A 20577-nucleotide genomic window follows, 5' to 3' on the forward strand; every position below is an offset into this window, starting at 1 on the left:
AGCAGAAGCCCCCTCTGCCCCCCGCGGGGACCCTTCTTCCCAGCGCCGTCCCGAGCGGCGCGACGCCCTGGCGCGGGACGCGAGGCGGCCGCGGGCGCCCAGGCAGCTTCCCCCCGCCGCGGCAACGCGCCCCCCGCGCCCAGCCGCCGCCCCCGGCCTGGCGGGGCCCGGGCGGCCCCGCGGCCGCGCCGCAGGCCGGGCCGGGCCGGGCCAGGCGCGGCCAAGATGGAGCCCCGCGGCGCCCCCGGCGCGGGGCGGGGCCGGGAGACACCTGGGCGGCTGCGCCGCCTCCGCCCCTCGCCGAGGTTTCCACTTTCCTCCCCGCCCGGAAACTTGGCGGAGGAGCCGCGGCGGCGGCCGGCGCTGGAGCCGCGCTTCGCCGCAGGTGAGCGGGCCCCGGGCCGCCCGCGTCGCCGAGGCGTTTCCCGCCGGGCCGGGCCGGGCCGGGCCGGGGCCGGGCGGGCGGCGGGAGGTCGCGGCAGCGTCGCGCCTCCGTGGGGAGCCGCCGCCCCGATGCTTCGCGTGGAAAAGCCTCCGAAGGGAAGCGGGGGCGGCGGGGCGGGAGAGCCCCGTGGTCGGCGCGCCGGGCCGCGCCGGGCCGGGCCGTGTCCTCGCCTCGGGCCGAGGTGAGCGCAGCGTGCGGCTCCGCGGCCGGCGCCGTCCGGGCCGCGGGGTGAGGGGGAGCTTCGGGCAGGGCCGTGGGGCCGCGGGTCACCTCCTCCAGCCTGAAGGACAGCGTGAGATCCAGAGGTGCTGGTGAAACGGGCTGAGGGTTATTCCGGAGAACAGCAGTGCCAGCTGGACGGAGCATGCGGCAACTTCGGCTGGGAACTGCGTCCCTCTAGTTAGCAGCTGAATTTCTGCGTGCTTATGAAACTGTAGAGTCCTGGGCTAAATGGTAGGTGGCCAAAATCAAAATATCTGTAGTGCACGAACCATCCCCTGCTGTGAGGTTCCTTGTGCGCTCCCGTGTATTTCGGATTTTCTGTTGAAACTGCAGCATCGGTTTCACGTTGGAGATCAAGCCGCCTGGTTTCATCCTGACTGTGTGCGCATCGCCGGAGCAGGCGCAGCTGCTGTCTTACTCGCAGGCCTGAGGATGTTTTGCTGATTTATTACAAAACCCCCTTGTTTGGCTTTTCCTTCTTGGCTTCTTTTAGTGGCGCTTTCCATGCAGTTGTTAGGAATTAATTTGACAGTCCCCTCATCAGTTTGTCTTCCCTGATTTATAACATGCAAAATGTTGCTCTAGACAAACTGGCATAGCATTTTTTTTTGGCATGAATTGAGTTTAAAAATATGCAAATATCTGGCAAACTTCTGAATACAGCGAATGACAAATAGTTGAGAAATTGGCTCAGGAAGTGTCTGAAGTGTTCAGGGAGGGGCTTGGTTAGATGAACACAAGGAGTAGTAATTGCTACACTGGTCTGGGAAAAAACATCTGCAGCTGAAAGCTGGGAAGGAGGATAAAGCTGGAGGAATCTGGAGAGCAAATCAGCAGCTTCCAGGTAACAGCTGGTTTTATGTGTGCATGCTGCTCCTCTGAGTTTAAGGGGTCTCCAGGCAAAGTTTGTTTGGAGACTATATTGTACCTTATTTGGGACCATCTGTGGAAGGGAAATCCTGGAATGGATTAGTGTTATTTTTTTTTTTTTTTTGGTTTTTTTTTAAGTAGTGTTGTCCGGCTTCGTCTAGTCTTTGCCTGGGCCGTACGCATTTTGTAAACAGCTGCAGCAGACTTCTCCTTTCGGAGCTTGTTGTATGTGAATTAAAAAAGGATCAAGATAAGACTTGAACAGCTCCTTTGAGTTTTTATGGGGCTCCTTTGTGGCATCGGATATTTTGTAGTTGTTGAAAGTGCAATAAATCGTGAGCAGCCTTGTTTGTAAAGTTCTTGGACATATTAGCCTCCCACCTTTAAATCATAAATAACAGATGAAGTCCTCTCTCTAGTAGGCACTACTACAGTTCTCTAAATGGAGATGGGAGAAATAGGGTCCCCCCTCCAAACCCAATCCCTGCTGCCGGGATCTTTAGATCTGAGAATATTTGCTTTTAATATTGAACACTCTCTATTGGTAGTGGAGGGAAAAATGCTGTGTGATTGTTTCAAGTAGGATATGTAAAAAAGAAACGTAATGGGTCTTCTGAGCCTTTTGTACTTCTGGCAAAATAATAATAAAAAAAAAACTTCCCCCGTGAGATCAATGCCTGGCTGCTTGGCTCCTTTACTAGTCATCTCAACAGGCTCAAAAATGAAAGGAGAAAGGAGGTTGGCTTCCCGCTCCTGCGTGTACCCCGACTCAAGGTCTCTCTGTGACTTGTTCGCTAGTGATTAAGGAGGAATGTGGTTGCTGCCTTGATCCGTGGATAGGGGAAGGACTTTGGTCCCCAGGGCTGTATTTCCAGCCCTTTTAACTAGTGAGAGGTCATGCAGGTTTGTTCTTTCTTTCTTTCTTTCTTTTTTTTTTCAATTCTTCTTGGATCAAAGGGAAATATAAATATCAATTTACTCATACTGTAAATGTGTGCACAATAGGGTAAGATAACAATGATTATCAAAGACCTGCTTCTGGGAGGTGAAGATGGACACAGCTCTAGATCAGGATAAGATTTGAAAAACCAAATAGTCATAGTCTTGCTTTTGTTTTCCCCTCCAGTTTGTGAGCTTGTTCGCTTCAAGTCTAAAGCCAACAAAATACACCAAGTGAACCTGTGTGATAAAAAGGCAAATTTCATTTTAAATTATATGTGCAACCTTACTTAAGTTTGTGCACCTATAATGCAAAGGTCCTAAATGGCAGAGTATGTCTCCAGTCTCTTAAAGATGAGCCGTGGTGCCCCTCTGTCAACCTTACGGGAGGGCAATCCTTAATCCAGGGATCTTTTTTACTTCTACTCTAGTGTTTATTCGGTTACAAGCTGCCAGCCGTGGTGAAGGCCGTGAAGCTGCTGGGTGTAGCAGCAGTTGGGCTTGCCCACAGGCGCCGGCGGGAGTTCAAGCAAGCTTCAAACGTCGCTGCGCACCACCTTGAGGAACTGCAGCTGGAGCACACGCCGTGCAGGGAGTTTGTGTGTATGGTTTTTGTTTTTGTTTTTTAAGTCTTGTTGGTTTCTTTCCCCTTTCCCCTGATTTGGTGAGATGTAAGGGGAATTACAGACTTAATTATTTCTTAATTCAACTTTTTTAGTTGGAACAAGCCCGGGCTAGAAAGCACTTTGCACTGGTTTTGTTAAAATGCCCTCTAACCTTGTGAAAGGAAGCTGTGGGTTTTGTGTGCGGAGCCGAGCAATACTCCCAGTTGTGGATGGCATAAAGCACGGGCTAGAGTCATCTGGCACCGTTGCAAAAATGAGCCAGGACTAAAGGAGCTGAGAGGAACGGTAGCTCTTAGCTATGCTGCGTATTTGTCACCTGATAATTTGCTTTGCTTTGCAAAGTTTGGATTTCAAATGCCTACTGATATAAAAGGATGCTGTCAGAGCTTGTGCCAAACTCTTTAACTTTAGGGCAGAGTCCCATAAAAATATTAGTGTAACTGAGACCAAAATTTGACTTGGTGAGGGTAACTAAAAGTTATATAGTGCTTTCTCCTGCAACAGAGTCCTGATCCAGCTTGTGATGTTAACATCTCTAACCATCACTATGTTGATAGGAAATACTTCACTATCAGGAACAAAACTGTGCTTTCATGCTGCTTAGGTAAAATTGTCAGGCTACTGCTATGGTAAGAGCTATAGCTGTTGGACAGTTATGGAGGCTTATACCTAGATTCTGTAAACTGTGTTGCTATTTTATTATTATTATTAACGAGGAATTTGTGGGTAGACGCATGGACAATGATGTAGTAAGAACATCTGGTATTCATAGATAGCCAGTAGACCTGATCTTTACCTTCTGTCCTCAGAAGCAAAACCAGCTCTTGGAAAGCAAGTGTTTTACCTACTATTTAAATGAAGCCTGAAATTTTAACATCGTCTCTCTCTTTGGTTTGGTTTGGGGCTTTTCCTTTTAATTTCAAGGGAAGTTTTGGTTATTAATTAGAGAGTAAATCCTTTATCCTTAAATTATAGCATTGGATTCCTTCTTTCTTTGTCACTAGACAACCTCATCCACAAGCATCAAACTGATTTTTAGGGATAGGATTGCAGATTGCTGCTGAATACAAAGTGTAGGTGGGGAATGGTAGAGGTAGAGATATTTAATTTCCTAGAGAGAGAGAGAGAGAGATCATTATTTTTTTCTATTCCCTCCAATAAACATGCAAAGAAAATCTGTATATTCTGCCAGTGTAGAAACTTCCATAGGAGTCTTTTGGGTCAAATTCTGCAGAGATGCAAATTGATCTAAGTGGTAAAACAGAAGAATCTGCATAAGCTTTGTGTTCCCCTGAGCATAAAGCAAGTGGCTTGCATGTTTGCATGGAAGGAAAGGGTGTAGAAAGGATCATGAGCGTAGGAAAAGCATCTAACGGATGATGAAATGTGAAGAAATACAATAAAGCAGCTTCTTCTGCAGCGAGTGTCTTCCCTTCTGCTTGCTGACACTTAATTTTGCACACCAATAAATTAACATAGCGACTGTTTAAACTACTTGGAAGACAAACAAAGGTGGAAAAACTTTTTTAAACTACTACTGAATTCCTTACTAAATGGGGGAGGGAATATTAATTAAATGATAACACCAGAATCTCCTGCTCTGTAGAATGAACTGGGGTTAATTGTTGAAATTATATTGGTGTAGTCCCACTGCTGTCAAAAAGACTAACAAAACAGTTTTAAGCAACTGCTCGTGCAGTGTATTATATTAGAAACACAAACCCAAGTACTATACTGGGGAACCGATACTGCAAAAGTCACTCCGGAGAAAACTCCTTGGCATAGTCTTGCTATGGTCAAACAAGTCTTTTAGCACATCTCCCAGCATAGTGTTTCCTGGAATAATAAGTCTTTTCTAGTCTAACATGATAATGCATCTGATTATAATTCATGAAAATACAATTGGTTTTCTGTTATTGTGGTAGAGAAAACAGATACGTGCCCAGAAGGAGTTTGAGCTGGTTGTATGCAAAGTCATCTGAGAAGCACGCAAATAATAGGGATTTAGAATAAAACTTATTTTCAAATTTACGAATAAAGAATGGGTAAAAATGATTGGGAGGGTAACAGCTTTTTAACTGGCAGTCTTGCTTTCAGTTGAATATAGGTCTGCTTTAGCTTCTCAACTGAAGTGTTTGGAGATGTGCAGAGCAGTTACCTGCTCGGAGGTGGGTTATTAGAGAAGCTCGAGACTTGAAGGCGAGGTTAATCATTGAAAGGGTTTCGTCTTATTTAGCTGTACGAACTTGCAGTTTACTGAAGCTTTAGCTTTGTATTTTCATATTGATGACCTAATCTTTAGTAATATCAGAAAATAAGAAGGAAAGGCAAGAGAATGCTGAACTGTGTCACCATCTAAAACTGTCTTGGGTTTGGTGCTGCAGTTCTGCTAAAAGTCGTCCTACTTTAAATACAGCTTACAAAAAATCTCTGATGTTTCGATGTTATTTTCTGTGCCACTGTTGTAAACTAAGAACAACTTACTCCTGGTTGTAAAATAGCGTTGCAGCACAGCAGAAGTGTTCAAGCAGAACGTTACTGTGGCTCATGTAAAACTTCCTCCTGCGTGTGAGGTACTCACTCAGAGTGAAGCTGAAATTTGGCAAAAAACCTGTTACAGAATACTTTTGCAAGATATATCCCTCCTGCCCTCCAAAAAAAGCCATTCTATGAAACGCCCGACTCTTTCAGCGAAAGCTATTTGAAGCAAGTTTCGCAAAAATTATCACACTTTTTCTTACAGTTCCTTTTTAGAGCACTGAGTTTGTTGGGATCCATCTGGAGCTTGCTGTTTTTGTGGAAGCAGATAGGTGTCCTGGGTTTGTGCCGCCTTGGTGCGCACCCTCGGTCATCTTAATCGATCCAGCATATTTGGGCTTTCTGTCCACCCGAAAGAAATTTGATTAATTGCTTTGGCCTTTAGTGGAATGCAGCATTTCCAGTCTCTCAGGGAAATGTACTCGTAAATATAACTGGCATAATTATTGCAGTAAGCTATTGTGTAGCAGTATATGTGGGGCATACGCAGCAGGTCATTAGGAGCCTCAAAGTCAACTTTTACGTTGGGGTTTTCAGTATCATCTATCCACATTAATACGTAAGCTTTAACCTAAAGGTGAAGAACGTAAACTCCCTTTTACTTCCTATGTTTTAGTTATATATGTTATATATAACTAAAAAGTTATAAATAACTTTTAAGAACTAGTTATTCGACAACTCTTTTTAAACTAAAGCGTTAGGAGGTATTTTTCAAGCTGTCCTGACCGGATCTGTTGGGAGAGATCTTACCCTTGTGTTTTGTGTCCTTGCCTTCCTGTAGACTGACTGCTCGTTTCACCGTTTTGCAATACGGGATGTGCTCTGGTTCACTTAACGTACTTGTGGTTTTGTAAATCAGTTAATAGAAACAGTCTTGATTTTTTTTCCTTCTTTTTTGATATCATTTTGGGCTTGCAGAGTTTTTTTTTTTTTTTTTTTTTTTTTTTTTCTGGTCTTAGCTAAGTTGCTTAGGGTCAAATTCGTAATCATATTTACGTACCTAAGTCCAATGAGCTGATACCTCTGTGGATCTATGTTTTAGTCTCCCTTGATGTCAGTTCTCAGTCTTTAAATGGGAATAGCGTACCTCCAAGAGATATCAAGATAAATATTTTTATGACTGAAAGCAACTTTTATCAAATATTGTGGCTGTATGAATAGACAGGCCTGGACTGAATTTTCCCTGTTCTCCAAACTAAATTAAGGCTGTGTTATGTGCTTTAAAATCAAGGAGTGGGAGTTAGATTTGGAAACACTGAGACTTCAAATGATAAGACTGGAAGCAGTGATGTTGTTCTTGTGGTAATCGGGTTTTACAACCACGGCACCTCTTTAGTCATTTTGCTGCAAGTGGAAGCATGACATTAGAAAGCTTTCTTAGACTATTCACCCCCTGCCTTTGATTTGCTTTGATTTATTTTATTTTTTTAAACAGCTTAGCCATAGAAATAATTCATCGGTTCTGTTTACAAGTTCAGGGATGCGTTGGAGACGTGTTCTGGATTGAATTTACCCACCCAAAATGGAGCCGAGTGGTTCATTTTTGTGTAGCTGTTGGCAGGCTCCCTACTAAGTGCTATTAACTGCCTTGTGGATGTGTGCAGGGGGTATGTATCTGGGGCCCTGTGCCCTAGCCGAGCTAAAACAAGAATAGGCAATGTGCTAATGTTGTCAGGAGTAGTCTTGCTTTGGTGGGGAAGTAGATTAGACAACCTGATAAGTCTTCCTTTCTAAAAAAAAAACATGAAAAAAACCAAAACAAAACTGTTCTTAGAGTCAGTATTACAGTACAAAAAAATCCTGTTTGGGGAAAAAAAATTAAATAAGTAATTTCATACAATGAAGATGATGCTTAAGAAATCTTTATCCTGTGTGGCCCGGGGGAAGGAACTGGGGAATCCAAAGAGTTTTCTGCTCGCTTCTTTGCTGAGGAATATAGGACTAGATTGTTGCTTCCTAAATAATTCCCACTCCAGAGGCGTGCGTTGTGTTATACTTTATAAACAGCAGAGTCTGTTATGGCAGCAATGTTTATATATATACATGCATATATATGTCAAGCTTTTACGTTTATATATAGTCAGTGTGCAGTAACTCGGGACAAAGCTGGAGCCTTATTTTGTGACTTCCTCGTACTACGCGTGTTGTGCAGAAGCTGGTGCACCCTGTGTTGCAATCGGTGTTTTGGGGTAAGAGTGAGTCCTAGGGAGAGATCTGAGTACTGCGGAGAAAGGCAAAAGTAGGGAATTCGTACGAGGGGCTTTAAAAGCGGCATTGCTTTTAAGGAAGGAAGCGGGGGGGGGGGGGACTGCGTAACGAAAAGAGCAACGTAAGGTGGCGTTGCTCTTTTGGCAAGGTGGCAGGCGTGCCGGTTGCGTCGACACGGCGCGTCTTCTGGCCGCTTAAAATCCGTCTGCTGGCACGCGAGGAAGGCGTCCGCGGGTCTCCTCTCGCGGCGCGGCTGCCTGAGTCACGGAGCGGCGGGCAGGCCTGTCGGAGCCTGTCGTCGCCCGCCCGCCCGCCCGCCCGCCCGCCCGGGGCTGGCTCCCCCGGCGCCCTCCCTGCCGGAAGCGCGGCCGCGGCGGAGCGAGGGGCGTTCGGGCGCTCCTGGGGCAGCGCTTCGCGCCTTGCGCTCGGAGGCGCCGAGCTGAGCAAGCGGGGCCGCGCGGAGCCGCGGGCAAGAGAAGAGACCGCGGAGGTGTTTTCGTCTTCCTCTAGCCCTGAAATGACTTAAGCGGGGTTCACATCTTATAACCTTTAAGCACAGAGTGGGAAATGAACTTAGTAAATATATGGGAAAAGCCCTGTATTAAAATAGTTTATCATCAAAATTACCGTAGGGTTTGTTTTCGCTGAGAATCTGCGTTTGTTTAATCTCCTACCAAAATCTTATGCCAACACTCTGACCCAAAGCACGAGTGTTTGTTATTGGTAGGGTTTGCCTTGAAAGCCTGGCGTTTCTTCAGGTGCTGGCACTGAGCTCATTGATTAGAACTGGTAAGTGCTGTTAAGTCACTGCCTAATGTCGAAATGGTGCCTTTTAGCTCATAAGATAATTTAAGATCAAAGAGCGATGTTTTTTAAGATACAGAGATGTTGGAGTCGGCTCCAGGTAGAGGTAGGTACCAAAGAACAGTGATTTTTTTATTATTATTATTTTTTTGACAGCAGGGCGCAGAAGCATCTGCTTTATTTGCTTGCGTGCTGTTGGCGCTTTTTCACCCTGAAATATGCTTCTGACGGCTTTCTCTTTTGGGGAGCGCTGAGTCCGTGGCAGAGGAGTTAAAGAATAGATCCACATGGGAGACCGAGGGCTGTCCATCCCGTGTGAGTGCCTTCCTCGAGGGGAAGATGCCTTTGTGGCACCGTAGCAAGAGGGAGGAGAAGCAAACAGCTCGTGCCCTGCACCCACCTGGAACCTGGACAATAACGTTTTACTCTTTTGAAGTGAAAAGTTTCTATGTCTAGGTTTAAAAAAAAACAAACAAAAACCCACCCATAAAATGGCTTTTTTATTTCTTTGGGTGATACGTTATCCCTTTAATTAAATAGCTGACTTACGCTTGACAATTAATTGAAGTGGAATGATGTATTTATTTTTTTTGTTAGAAACCCATGACTAATTTTTTCTTGACATTCTCACTATCTTATTGTTCTGGCCTGCCCTCCTCCAGAATTGCTGCTGTATGCCAGGCACCGGCGCAGACCAGCGTTCGCTCTTGTTCGGGCTTTTACCTGTTCCAGACAGAGCTGTTGTTTTCAGGCGTCTTCCATGTCATCTCTCCAACACTTTCCATTTCATTTTGCAGTTTTTTCATGTTAGAAGATTTTTTTTTTCCTTTCCTATGGTACTGCCTGTGCTTGCAAAGTCATCTGCTAGCAAGCTCAGGTGAGTTTTATATTTGATTATAAGAGGCAAGATTCAAATTGGATGGGGCTGGAGACACTTGAATTAAAATCAGTATAGAGGTAAATGCAAAGAATTTAGCTTGTGCCTTATCTTACTTTCGCTAACTGAAAAAAATCTGCTGAAATTCAAGCCTGTGTTACATTACAACAAACTATGACACAGACTGTTTTTTGCATCTCCTTTGTTCTTAGAAGGCTTTAGTCCTTCCATAGGAAATTTGCTTCAGTGAGTGAACTTATGCATGGATGAGTTGGGAACAATGCAGTCTTTGTTAAAATTAAATGTTTTCTTTTTCAGAAGGAGTGGGCTTAAGAGGAAGGAAACGTGGTTTAGATGTTTTTTTAAGTTTCCTTTTAAAAACTTCTTCCTCTTTTTTTTTTCCTCTTTCCCCTCACTCAAAACACAAAACAAAACAAAAATCCAGACAACCAGAAGTCCCCAGGCAGATAACTCACCATACATATTTTTAAAATGAGTAAAATTCCGTATCATCTGGAAAGCTATGTAGGAAAACTGTCAGTCTGAAAAATGACCGTCTTGGTTATTTTCTCTCCCCCATCCCGTCCTCCTCTCCTCTGGGTTGTTCTCCCTCAAGAACATACAACTTTTGTTTCAGTTTTTCTAGTTTGTATGTTTGGCAGGGTTTTATCTAGTCAGAGTCACTGTTGCATGTAAAGAAATTTAGGCTTCAGTTTACTCACGTGCTTGAACATTTTGCTGAATGAGGACCTGGAATTAGCTGTTGCCTGGGTTGATCATTCATAGGGTTGTGCTGGAAGGAAGAGCTCTAAGGTAGGTTGGTGGGGGTGAAGATGCTGGGGGGGGGGGAGCTTAAGGTAGGAATACAGTTTAATATTAAATTGACTAGATTTAGACGTGACAGCTGGAAATCTTTCTCCTCCTCTCATTAGAGGAACTGTCTGACAGCAACTGCGTGACAGACTTCCTTCCTGCTGGCCCAGGAGCACCTGATGCTGGTACCATGGCTGACCCTGTAGCAGGAGAACCCGCGTCCCACACCAGCGAACTCTGCAGCGACTGTGGCCAGTTCCACCTCTTGCCTGACAATCATCTCTATAACTTCCAAGATGACGTGGACGATGAACTCATCTGCCATATCTGCCTTCAGCCTCTGCTGCAACCTATGGACACCCCCTGTGGACACACGTACTGTTTCAAGTGCCTCGAGAACTTCATGCAGGAGTACAACTTCTGCCCGATGGATCGCAAAAAACTCTCTTTCCAGCAGTGCCACAAGTCCAGCCTCCTAGTGCGAAACCTGTTGGATAAGCTGGTTGTCCTCTGTCCTTTCAAGGCAGACTGTCAGCAGACGATGCAGCGGTGCGAACTAGAAGCTCACTTGCAGAACAGGTGCCTAGCCATTTCCGTAATATTCCTACTCCATGTTTAATGCTGTCCGTGTCTGTTTTGCGTTTGAACAGAAAGATCCATTCGCAAGAGAGTTGTTAAACTGGGGCGAAATGGGGCACCAGAGGGTGAGGCCAGAAAGGTGGGTGGGTGAAGACAACATAATTTGTGTGCACGTACGTGTAGCTCGAATGTGCTAAGGAAGTGCTTCCCTACTTGGCTGCAAGTTGTTCATGGATTCAAAACCTATCAAATGTATGTAAATGTGTGTGTCCTGATCTGGGGCACCTGAATCTTTGAAAGTTGTTATAAACATGCTTATTCCTCGTTTCACTTGCCCAGAGAAGAAAGGCAGGCACTAAGTCAACACTCTGGAGGCAAGGGATCATGCAGTGTTGCCAGTTTAATTGGTCCAATTAAGATGTGCAATACGTGAGTCTTTGATCCAAATAATGTAAGTCCCTCCAAGCTGCACATTATGCAGTTGCTGAATCACCTACTTAAAATTCCATTATCTTCCCTCTTTCTTTCACTGAGAAAAAGAAGCAACTGAAAAAATATGTATTTTTTTCCTTCTGTGGAAGAAGAGAGACCCCCCCCCCAAACTTGCATTTTGCAGCAGAGATGTGTTTTGGTGCTTCCACTGCTGATTTTGCTAGTGGCAGGCCGAACTTTGTAGCTTTAAAAGAAATGCAGGTGACAGCTCTTGCCCTGGCACTTGAAGAACATTTGTTCCTCGTTAATGATTGCTGGAAAGGGAGCTAAGTGCAAGCTGCAGTACTGCGAGCAGAAGCAGTGCTGCTTTGCCAGTGTATTTTGTTGGTGTGTAATGAGGAATGCAGTAGCCTTGTTTCCCTTCAGCTGTGTTGTAGTTTCTTGTGGGAAAACCGTATTTTAAAAAAAAGTCAGCTAGTATGCAGGTAAGTTATGGTTAGGATGTTTTTGCAGTTCCAGACAAGCATGTATCCTTTTGAGTCCTGCTTGCCTTCAGTACCCACAAGCTGAGAGTTCATGTTAGAGCCATGGAGCCTCTTGAAGAGGGAAGACACTTAGGTACTCCTTCCTCCTAGTCTGTGAGTGCTTATAATCTCCTTTTTCTTTAGCTAACTGTACAGCTTTCCTGTTGCCAAGCATTAGTCTACAGGGACAGGGCTGGCCAGCCTTGCAGTTGCTCCTCTGCTGCGTTGCTGGCGCCGTCCCCTGTGCCAAAGGGACGTGCCTACGCTAAAGAAGTGACGGGGGCAGAGGCCTTCCTCTCCCCGCTGTGGATCTACCCTGGCATCCATAATTTTTTCTGTCGCTTGCTAATCCCTCTGACGTGGAAGTCAAACACAGAAGAGGGAGGCACCCTGAAATGTTTACACTTCAGACCTTGCTGGAAACTGTGTCCTTCTCTTATACCTTTCATGGGTCGTTGCACCCCCTTGGGGAGGGGGTGCTCTACAAAGCAAGTTTCACCTGAGCCTACTGAGCCTAGGTAGAAACCATAATGGGACTTGGGTGGCAGAATTGTCTTGTTTTTTAGTTTTATGTGAAATTAACTGATAGCAGGAGGCTTGAGGGAATAAGAAGCAATCTAGGAACTTGCTTCCTTGAAGGATTTTTCTCTGTTCTTTGCAAGAATAACATTTCTCCACATTTATAAGAGGGATGTTCACAAGTGGATTGATCAGCTCTTGTCTGTAAGTTTTAGGGCCATGTTAATGCTTAGAAAAAAAAAATATATCAGGAATAAAGCAGAACCAGCACAGTGAGACTTGTTTAGCCAGAATGTAAATAGTTTAATTTTAAATGTGACTCTAGTAACCACCCAGTATTACTCAGGTCTCTGGAAGTGATGCTTTTGCATTCATGACTTGCCTCACATGCCACCTTTTTTATTACTGTTCTTTTTACTCCCGATAAGAGCTTGCTTTTCCTCCTCCATTTTTGCTGAGATAGGTTGGCTATAATATAATTGCACACGATATTTTGTTGAATATTGAATTACTTCTTGGACCTTTATGAGGGGAATAGTCAATAGGCGTGCAAACTTTCATAAATTGCCCACAATCAGGTAGAGCCATCATTTGGGCGGACTGGTGATAGAGCTTCATTTGAGGTCAGGTCTTGTTCAGCAAAAAAATAAGCAAGCTAGCCTTGGTTGCTGTTGTTGCATGTTACTGATTTGTTAAAACAAAGCCTAATTCAAGGCTGACCTTGAAATGTGAGTCACTTCCTTTGGATAAAGGTATAGTTCATGTTCTGCACTTTTAGAGCTGACCTGAGTATTTGTTTGTGTTTCAAAGGGTGTATTTTTGTCTTCGCTGGTGGCTTGTCTGGTAAATATTTAGCAAGGAAAACTGCTCTTCCCATTCCATCCCCTTTTTGAACTAATTTGTTTAGTAATTTTGAAAGTAAGTGAATAAGAATTCCACTTTTAAACTGATAGTATTAGAAACAGAAGATGAAGGTCAAAGGAGAATGAATATTAACATCTGTGATGCAAGCTGTGCGGATGGCGAGATCTTGAACGCGCTTCTTCGCGTACGTTTGTCAGTCAGAGCTTGCGTGTGTGCTGAGTTAACCGCACAGGCAGAGACCATCTGCTTACAGTCACAGACAATCTTTCTCTAGGTGTCCGGGTTTCAAGAAATATAAAGCTGAACTAGAGCGGAAAAAGAATCCCTTTCCCAAAGGGAAGGAAGATCTCCCTGCCAAAGTGGAAGCAAATACACCCAAGGATCCCGAGGTACCAAGCGGAGGATCGTCGCTTGTAGCAGAAAGCTCTGCAGCTGCGGTGGTATCACTAGGGACTGCGGAGCCTGGACTGGTTAATCCAGCTTTTGAAGAGACCGAAGAAGGTGAGTTTAATAGAGAAATGCAGTTATGTAACTGCCTTTTTATGTCATATAAATAATTATTTCATATATGTCAGTTTTTGAAGTGTCTCCAATATTCTTAGGTATCCTCAGTGCTGTTTAGCCATCAGTACCAATAGGGGCAGATCTCTTTCCTCAGCTTGTCCTTGAACAGCAGAAAGGTGTATTCAGGTGCATCACGTGTCGCAAGACCTGCTCGCAAGCACAAAACTGTTCAGAATAGTTCAGAGCATCTCACAACAAAAGAATACTGCAAATAAAGTAAAGAAACAAAAGCAGCCTCTCTCAAAAGGGAGCGTGGCGTAAAACGCTTGAAGAGGCCAAATAATTAGTAATTAGGAATAGCTCCAGCTTCTTCTTAGTCTTGTTTAAAAAAGTTAAATATACATTCTGTTTCCTGGAGTGATCAGTTCCTCCTAATGGTAATAAGCAAGTGGGTTTTTTTTATAGCCTAACCTAATTTTTGTATTGATAGTTATGAAACCCTTCCAGATAAAAGTGACTGTCTCCGCTTCAGAACAAATCACTTGTCTCAATCCCTGTTAGAAGTCAGCAGCTTGGAAATCTTGATGCCTTGTTTCAAAGCTGGTCTCAATGTCCGTGTGCGCAGATGCTGCAGCTGGGAGTTTGCTGCTGTGCCTGTGCCAGAGTTAACGCGTTCGGTCAGTTTAATTCTCTGTTGGAGTTTTTCCCAAGTATACTCGGGGCAATTTTTTTATATCTCTGTGACAACTGCAGCTCACCTTGACTGGCGTTGGGCCTGCCCAAATGCTGTAGTGCCGGTAGATTTAATGTGATTTGCTAACGACAGCTTTCAGCTTCAAAGCATCGGAGGAGCTTTGCTTAGTCTTCCGAATGCTGTGAAATAGGTAAACATTATGCCTGTCTTGTGGTGGCAGGATGGGGAAGCAGGAGGAAGGGAAGACAGAGAAGGGAAATTGCCGTGACTCTATCGCAGGCAGCTCTCTTCAATAGCACCAGCTAAAGCTTATCAGTCCCCTTTTCTGCTGGAGATCGTGGAATTTGGGGATTTGTTGCTTGTTGGGCCTATGGCAGGGGACTTCTAGCTGTCTCCACAGGAAAAGTGCATCTCTAAATAAGTGAAACATACAGAATGCCCTATAATAAAACTTAAGAAATAGCAATGAAACAGTTTAAATTTGCAATAAGATAGAAAAAGAAGGGAAACATTCTGGAGAAGCAGTGCAGAAATAGGGGCTTTCAATTTTTAATCGGACCTATTCTTTCTTCTCCTTATAACTGCTTTCCTCTCCTCTCCATCCAAACGCTAATTTTGAACACAGCCTGCCAGTGTTGCAAATCTCGTGGTGTTTACTGAATGAGGGAAGGTTCTATTCACGTGTTGTTTTTTTTCCCTCTTACGTTTTCACAACCAGACCTTCCCCAGCGAGCTAGTCTCGTGGCTGAAACGAGCACGATTGAGATTCACCGAGAAGACCCTGAGGAAGATCTGGGGATGAGGATAGTAGGGGGTAAGGATACCCCCCTAGGAAACATTGTTGTTCAGGAAGTCTTGCGGCATTCTGTTGTTGCTGCAGATGGAAGAATAGCACCGGGAGACCATATTCTTGAGGTATGTAAAATCCCCCGATAGTCTCATTGCTCGTCTCTTGACAGATGAATTTTATTTACTTTGTAAATAAATAAAAATTACCTTTTTATTTACCTTGTACCACAGCCTTTTGAGATTTAGGCCACTTTTTGTAAAATAAGAACTGTCTGATAAATTTCAGCCAGTGGCACCACTTCTTTCCAACGAACTCTGCTCTAGCTGGACAATCTTCTAGTTGCCTTGCTCTACTATGTTGCCTAAGCTGCGTTTCCTCGAGGGGCAGGTCCAAAGTTTAAGACCTTATGGCTTAAAGTCAGCATCATGTGAGTAATAAAGAGCACCGAACTCATAGCAAAGCTGATCCACAGCCAGATTCAGTTTCCAGATTAACCTGGCATTATGCTACATTGCAGTGGGCTACTTGAGGTGACAAGCTGGCGTACAGCAGTAAGGCCAACACATGATGAGGACTGTTAAAACCTCCTGGCTATGGCTGCTTGACCGTTTGACAAGCAGTCAAGACCTAATTATTCTGTTGGACTGCAGTAATGACCAGCAGCCCCACACACATGGCAGATCAACTCAAGAGATTGTGTTTCTCAGACCAGTAGCGTAACTTCCATTTTATCCAGTCAAACTGCGCGTGTCTCAACCTTGACTGGACTGTAAATAGAGCAGGTTCCCACACTTAGTAGCCCTATTAACATCCTAAAGGGGGACTGTATAGAATTGTATGTGACAACAATCTAAACAAAAAGTAGCTTCTCCAAATCACCCTGGTAAAGGCATGACGAGACTGATGATTTTAGAAGTTCTGTAGACTATGGAACACTATTCCAAGTGCGGATGGGAAATCTCCAACTTGAGTCTTCTCCAGCAAGAGTGTACTGAATACTGGAAATTAGTGGAAAGCAGTTCTGCATTGCCATGGGGTGGAGGTTGTGATTTTTAATATTTTGCACTTACAGATTTGTAAGCTGTGTGAGTTGTCCTGTCTCTTTTCTGTACTCAGCAATTCACCATCACTGTCGGTTGATCTTAATCTGTTTTCTTCTGCATTCTTTTCTAACTTTGCTTTCTAACGTGCACCAGAGGCAGCTGCTTCAGTCATGCATTGAATAGGGTGTTGTACATCCTGTCTCCAACTGTGATGTTCTGCACTGCAAAAAGCGTCTAAATTATCTTGGTTCTGATCAGTGACTCTGGTTTGTTTGTCTTTCTAGGTGAATGGTGTCAACATTAGCAGTGTGACTCACTGTCAAGCAGTCTCCTTTCTGCGCCACCCTGGCCCTGTTCTTCACCTCATGGTCCTGCAGGAGAAGGGTTTTTCCAGTAAGACTGTACAGCAGGATTCCAGTTCTGCCCCAAATCGGGAAGTGATCCATGTTACCTTGGTAAAGAGAGACCGATCCGAACCCTTGGGGATCAAACTCATCAGGAAGACGGATGAGGCAGGAATTTTTATTCTAGATCTGTTAGAGGGAGGTTTGGCAGCCAAAAATGGAAAGCTGAGCCGAAATGACAGAGTGCTGTCCATAAATGGCCAGGACCTGAGACAAGGAACACCCGAGACTGCTGCACAGATCATCCAGGTAATTTATACCGTGGCAGAGGTGTCTGATGACTCTGCAGCTGTCTGCACTGATAGCAGGGCTCCTGTTCTGACCTAGGGGCTAACAGAACATGCTGGAGCAAATAGCATTCCCTTAAATATCTCTTTGGGAAAGTGACTTCCCTGCAGATGTGTGGGAAGCACTGCTTCCAAATGAAGATAAACATGAAGAGTGGGAATCTATCATGACTCAGCTCTGACAAATCTGAAGTGAGGCAGTTGCTCATGACACTTAAGTTCAGCTAAGGCAACTGGATCTCCTTTGTAGCGAGGTGTTTGGAGCCTTTCTTGCAGAATAAATATTTGCAGGTACTGAAGATGCATGCAACAAACATGAGATACCAGGAGAGCTTTCTGTGCTTCATTTCAGCTAGTCAAACTAAAGATGTTAGCAGGGAGATCTGATAGGCTGGCAGCACAGCACAGAACCATTTTCATTTATTTGAATCCCTCTTAAGATTTCCTACTTAAACTGTATTTGGTAAAGGAGTCTAGAGAGCAACAAGGCCACTTGGACTAAAAACCTTCTAAAATACCGAAAGGGAAGTAGCACAGTATTCTTTTCCTGTGTAATAGGGATATGTTCTTGCTGCAACGTTGCAAACATCTTAGTGAAGGGATTGGGCAAGGAATTTTGATTTAAGGAGTAAGGATTGCTAGAGGTGTAGCAGACTTCTTGTAGGTTGGTTTTAAATTCTTTTTCTTCCTAGGTAGTTACCTCCAGTTTCTGTTTTTAATCTAAAAATCTGGACACAATACATCTCGTTACATACTGTTTATATCCTGGAAAGGATCTGAGGTCAGCAGAGCGAGGGAGAGCCAGTTCTCTTCCTGGTAATCAGCAGAGGAGTGCAGAGGGGTGGGAAAATACGAGAGAAAGAGCAGGGTTCCAGTATACATGTGATTCGATACTATAATCCATTAGAATTTTGTTCACATCCCATTAAGTGCTAATATATTTCTTTCCTGGTGTGCAAGTGTTAGTCTTACGTGAGCAAATCCATCTTGATCCCACAGAAATCACTAATAAGAGTCTCAGAATTGGCTTCAGCGGATTTGGGGATTAAATTCCTTTTAAAGTGATGTTTTATAAAACTGTGATGGTCTTCCAAACATCATCTGTTCTTCTGAGTTCTAATTAAAATTCTTGGTTTAATTTGGATTGTAAACCATTTGAGGAAAGGAGCTCCTTTATACTTGTATTGTGAGGTACCATTTGCACCTATAGCACATATATTAAAAAAAAAAAACCTAACATACATACCTGCTCATAGGTACTATACATGCAGTTTGGTATCCCCTAGGTGAAGGGAGAGGGTGAATCCTCCTCTTAAAATACAGTGTTTACAATGTATTTTATGAAGGCATGGATGTGTGTCAACTATTGTCTGAGGGGGAAAAAATGTCCCACGTGGACTGACTTTTGAGGTGTGAAGGTTTTAAACTGCTTTCCAGAAAACAAAGCTTTCCTATACTAATAACAACAAAAAAGACCCCTGTATCAGCTGGTGTAGTCTTCTTCCCAGGTTATAGGATTCAGTGCTGTGAGGTGCTGTGGCACCAAGGGAATGGGCATGGTGAGAAGTGAGAGTAGCAACTAGTTTTCTCATCTGTGGTAGCAGATGTCATAAGTAAGCATATACGTCTGAGCGAAATAGAGTCCTTCGCAGTGAGGTTTTGTCACATTATCTAGACGAGCAAACCACGTTACATGAGCAATAACAATAGTGGATACTTCCCCTGTAGTTCTGCCAGGGGCAGGCCTACAGCTGGTGAAGTGTTTAATTGACAACGATCTTGAACAAAAGGTCATGTCTTCAGGTGATTCTTGGGGAGGGGGGAGAAAAAAAAAAAGAGCGAGCTGTTGAACAGTACACGTGGTACGTAAGCTGGGAGGCAAACAGCTTTAACAAGTCTCTTTTCAGTCAAAGAAAAGGTATCCAGTTCTTAGATTGTGAGCCAGCAAGCGTTTTAACTCTGTTCGTCTTGTAGCACAGAATAAAACACTAGTTTGTTTTTGGTCCTGAAGTGGAGGAATTAATCATCTCCTGCCACTTTCTCCTGTTTGTCTGCAGCGGAGGGAGGCAGAAGTGAAGCCTGCCTCTGCATCTATTTCTGACAATTGTTTACTAATTTCTTCAGTCACCATAGGCTTGTGCAGCTCTTCACAAGAACTATCACAAGAACATCACACGTTGCGTAGCCCTGTTTCAAACCCTTCGTAGAACCTAATGTCTGACCTTCTTTCTCTCTCCGCCAAAACAATGGGGCTGTCCCTAACTTCGAATGTTTTTGAACCTCCTTGAGTTTAACTAAGAAATTCCTATGAAGACAAAACTTTAATTAGCACTGCTTTTTAAGGAGCCCCTTTTATGGATTGGTGTGGTGCACATACCATGTATACCTTTTCATAAAGACGAAGCCACAGTGGACAGCTTTCGGAAACATTACGTAAAAGTCATGAGGCTAAACTACTTTCTAAGGTACTTCATGAACCATGATGGGACTTTGCCCTCTAATGGTTTCAGACACCTCTTTTTTGCTTCTTCTGGCAGACCAGTGAATCAAGAGTGAACTTTGTAGTCCTAAGGCAGCTGAGTGTACAGCTGTCGGACTCTGTTGAAGATGGCAGCACATCGAACAACAGCAGTAGCAGCAGCAATGGAGGAAGCCCAGTGCACCATCGAAGAAGACTCGATCAGAATCATTATAGACGAAAATCTACCTACCAGAAGGTAAACTTCCTAATAAAGGCAAAAGCGCTTACTATTCTTGGTCTAACAGATCAATTACTTTAGCTCTGATAGTAATTTCTCGTATATGACTTCTCAGAAGCTCCTTTTCTCCCTTAACTATTGAAAAGCAGTACATGTTTGGTGCAAGAGAACCACATGAAATACAATTTTTAGGGGAAAACATGGAAATAGCTATTCAAACGTCTCCAATCTTGATGTGGAACAAATGTTTAATCTCTTCTCATTTGTAAAGGCCTATGGAAATCTAACTTCCAGGATTCTAATGGCACCGCCACGGGACTCAGTTCTCAACAGCCATCAAACGCCGTGCTTTCAGAGTACTGCACAATGGTATAAACTTGCATTTACAGTTTGGAGCTAGGTAGTTTTATGGGACAGAAGTGGGAACTATGCAAGTCAAACTAAAATGCTGCTACGCTTTCAGTGCTGCTTCTATCACCTGTTTGTATGTCATAGGAAACAGTGTGAGCAAGAAGAGAATTGCCAGTCTGTTGTACTAATGGAAGTTTGCTCTATGTTTAAAACTACCCTTTGAGAAAACTCGCTGCCTAGAAACTGTGTTTAAGTGTCTGCTGCGGATTAGTGACTGACCGAAGTAGCTGGAGTGCAGTTCCTTGATTTAAATATTAAAACACAGTTGTAGGTAGTTTCTACAGCAGTAGAATACAGTTGTACTTTCACTAAAATCTAGGAAATAAAGATTCTTCAGTCTCTCAAAGATTAGTTTAACAAAAAACTAAGAACTTATTTAAAAAAAAAAAAAATAAGTCAGTCAGTGTTGGCCTACTTCTGCCTCCAATGTTGGCTGCATCTGCAATTGTTTGCAAATCAGTATGGGGAAAAAGTGAACCTCTATT

The 20577-nt window shown here is 43.9% G+C and overlaps 1 protein-coding gene across 3 annotated transcripts in view; it reads left to right on the plus strand.

Annotated features, from left to right (window-relative positions):
• Window positions 1–333: 333 nt before the first annotated feature.
• The window catches only part of LOC134145130 (ligand of Numb protein X 2-like), a 28746-nt gene continuing 8502 nt past the window's right edge, over window positions 334–20577 (plus strand). The window contains exons 1-6 of one of the 3 annotated variants that reach the window (XM_062584332.1): window positions 334–385; window positions 10462–10921; window positions 13535–13761; window positions 15177–15373; window positions 16576–16944; window positions 19520–19699. In XM_062584332.1, the coding sequence (XP_062440316.1) occupies window positions 10533–10921; window positions 13535–13761; window positions 15177–15373; window positions 16576–16944; window positions 19520–19699 (1362 nt within the window). In that variant the 5' untranslated portion in view covers window positions 334–385; window positions 10462–10532. Of the gene's footprint in view, window positions 386–556; window positions 627–1386; window positions 1512–10461; window positions 10922–13534; window positions 13762–15176; window positions 15374–16575; window positions 16945–19519; window positions 19700–20577 lie in introns of those variants that run through there. The other 2 variants (XM_062584333.1, XM_062584334.1) reach the window with 2 other exon arrangements.

Source organism: Rhea pennata, chromosome 11, assembly GCF_028389875.1.
Source record: "Rhea pennata isolate bPtePen1 chromosome 11, bPtePen1.pri, whole genome shotgun sequence".
Classification (NCBI taxonomy): Eukaryota; Metazoa; Chordata; class Aves; order Rheiformes; family Rheidae; genus Rhea; species Rhea pennata.